General features: G+C 58.3%; 1 protein-coding gene across 1 annotated transcript; it reads right to left on the reverse strand.

Annotated features, from left to right (window-relative positions):
* Positions 1–313: 313 nt before the first annotated feature.
* On the reverse strand, positions 314–1,583 carry LOC125531606. The gene is made up of 2 exons (XM_048695944.1): positions 1,151–1,583; positions 314–556 (listed from the first exon to the last, which is right to left on the reverse strand). The coding sequence occupies exons 1-2, from the start codon at positions 1,466–1,468 to the stop codon at positions 440–442; spliced, it is 435 nt and encodes a 144-aa protein (XP_048551901.1). The 5' UTR covers positions 1,469–1,583; the 3' UTR covers positions 314–439.
* Positions 1,584–2,818: the final 1,235 nt, after the last annotated feature.

Here is a 2,818-nt window from a genome sequence, read left to right on the forward strand (position 1 = left end):
CACCCCCAAAAAAACATGAACGGTTAAGTTACCATTGGAAAGCGGAAATCCCCTTGAACGAGTGACTAAATTGAGTCAACTGCTGTGAACTTCCCCAAAAAGAGTCTTGAGGGCCGTCTTCATGCAACGAATAAAACCAAATTTTGGTAGTAGTATGAGTATACTAAAATTTTCTCAAACTCTGTTCTGATTTCTGAAACCAATCGAACTTTAAAAGAAAATCAGCACTGGGTTCTTGACAATCTTTTTTCAGGCTAAGTTAGTAACGGATATATGACCAAATTGAACACCAAGAAGACGCAGAGACAGCCCATTCAATCAATGCAAAATCAATAACTGATTCGGTAGACCGTATGTACAAGAGGAAAATTACAGTGCACCAGTTGGGTAGACTTTGCAAAGACAGAGGTCGAAAGCAGTCAGCCCCACCGGCGGCCGATCACAGGTTGTGCAGCGGGTTCGACCCCGTCGGCGCGAACCTCTTGTCGTCCCGGAAGAAGCCGCCGAACCGCCGCGGGGCGAAGGGAGCGATGGTGGTGGCGCGGCCGCCCCGCGGCTGACGGCCCCCCCCCCCCCCCCGCCGGGGGGCGAGGGGAGCGAGGGTGGTGGCGCGGCCGCCCCGCGGCTGACGGCCCCCCCCCCCCCCCCGCCGGGGGGCGAGGGGAGCGAGGGTGGTGGCGCGGCCGCCCCGCGGCTGACGGCCCCCCCCCCCCCCCCGCCGGGGGGCGAGGGGAGCGAGGGTGGTGGCGCGGCCGCCCCGCGGCTGACGGCCCCCCCCCCCCCCCCGCCGGGGGGCGAGGGGAGCGAGGGTGGTGGCGCGGCCGCCCCGCGGCTGACGGCCCCCCCCCCCCCCCCGCCGGGGGGCGAGGGGAGCGAGGGTGGTGGCGCGGCCGCCCCGCGGCTGACGGCCCCCCCCCCCCCCCCGCCGGGGGGCGAGGGGAGCGAGGGTGGTGGCGCGGCCGCCCCGCGGCTGACGGCCCCCCCCCCCCCCCCGCCGGGGGGCGAGGGGAGCGAGGGTGGTGGCGCGGCCGCCCCGCGGCTGACGGCCCCCCCCCCCCCCCCGCCGGGGGGCGAGGGGAGCGAGGGTGGTGGCGCGGCCGCCCCGCGGCTGACGGCCCCCCCCCCCCCCCCGCCGGGGGGCGAGGGGAGCGAGGGTGGTGGCGCGGCCGCCCCGAGTCTGACGGCCCACCGTCCTCCTCCGCTCCTGCCTCCACTGCTCCGCCGGCACCGGAGCCAAGACGCCGGTGCGTGATGCAGAGTCAGGGGCGGAAGGTGACGGGACGACGAGGAGCGACGCCCCCCTCAGCGCGAGAGGGATGAGGGAGAGCAGTACGAGAATCTTGACGCAGTTCATGCCGGCGGCTCCCTCTCTCTCTTTCTCTCTCGGCGTAGATATTGGTTGGGGCGGCGGAGTGAGCGGATATATGGGAGCGGCCGGTGAGTGAGAGGAGACGACAGTGGCGAGCATTGGCGTTGGTTGGCAACTTGCGTAAATGCGTAATCGGCAATGATGGACGGAATGGATGCAGTCATGCGGAGAGAGAAGAAACAGAGAGTGATTTGACGTAGGAGGGAGGGAGGGGGGAGCAATGAGCCAAAGGGGGAGCAGCTTTCTAGAGGAGCAAGTGAGCCCAGCGTCGCGTATTATTCGTACCGGTTTTCGATTGGACGGGTGAGGAATCATGAAATGACAGTGGCATCCCTCACTGGCTCACTGGCTCTCGCTCTCTCCTCCCGAAATAACTAAGTTGATGCGTGCAAAATAGTGGCATCCTGGCTTAACCCATGACACTGTCAGGGCATGATTGTTATGTGGAGGTGGATTCAGGGTGAGTAGTTCAGGATAGATCTAGGTTCTCATGGAGTGGAGTACCCACAAAAAGAAAAAGGTACTCATGGAGTAGTAGAGGTGTTATGTTGATGTACCAACTCATGGTTGATGAATAGATTGGAAGTTTTCTCGGAAAAAAAACAATTCACGGTGAAGGGTTGATACTTTTCTCCCTATAACATATTGATGAACATGCTTGTGCGTACTCGAGAAAAAAAGATTATAGCTGTGGCGTGACGATGAAGAAAAGAGAAGGCCTATACTAAAGACATCTTCAAGAATTTGTGCTTCAGTTCTGCAAAAAAAAATGTTTCTGCTAGAAGGGGATTCTTTGGAGAGTAGGAAATGGCCGAAGCATCAAAATTTGGCGTGACAACTGGATTCCTAGACCATTCAGTTTCAAACCGGTTACCACTCAGGGCACATGCAGAATCAGGTTTGTGGCGGATCTGCTTAATCCTAACGGCTCTTGGAATCTGGCCTTACTTCAACAATACTTCCTCCTAGCTGATGTTGTGGAAATCTCTAAAATTAGAGCATCCCCGAGACAGGAGGAAGACATCATTGCTTGGGGGCCAGGCAAACAAGGTGTATTCTCTATGAAAAGCGCTTACAACTTTGCGTTTGAAGAGGTTTATCGATATGCAGAATCGGCCTCCAGTTCAGCCCCGGATGGTAGACGAAAAGGATGGCAGCTGATATGGAAATGTGACATACCCCCTTCGGCCCGTAACTTTGCTTGGAGAGTGGCAGTTGATTCTTTGCCAACCTGGCAAAATAAGCATAAACGCGGGCTGGAAACATCTGAACTCTGTACGCTTTGTGCTACAGAACTTGAAGATAATTTTCACCCATTTTTGCGGTGCCCTCTTGGCCGGAATTTATGGCATACAATGGCGGAGGTCTGGTCCCTGCCAGATATCAATATGGTAGAGCATACGGGGAAAGAGGGGGTGTGGGATGGTTTGGGTCCCTTGTGCGGTGGTG

Source organism: Triticum urartu, unplaced genomic scaffold (assembly GCF_003073215.2).
Source record: "Triticum urartu cultivar G1812 unplaced genomic scaffold, Tu2.1 TuUngrouped_contig_7593, whole genome shotgun sequence".
Taxonomy (NCBI): Eukaryota; Viridiplantae; Streptophyta; class Magnoliopsida; order Poales; family Poaceae; genus Triticum; species Triticum urartu.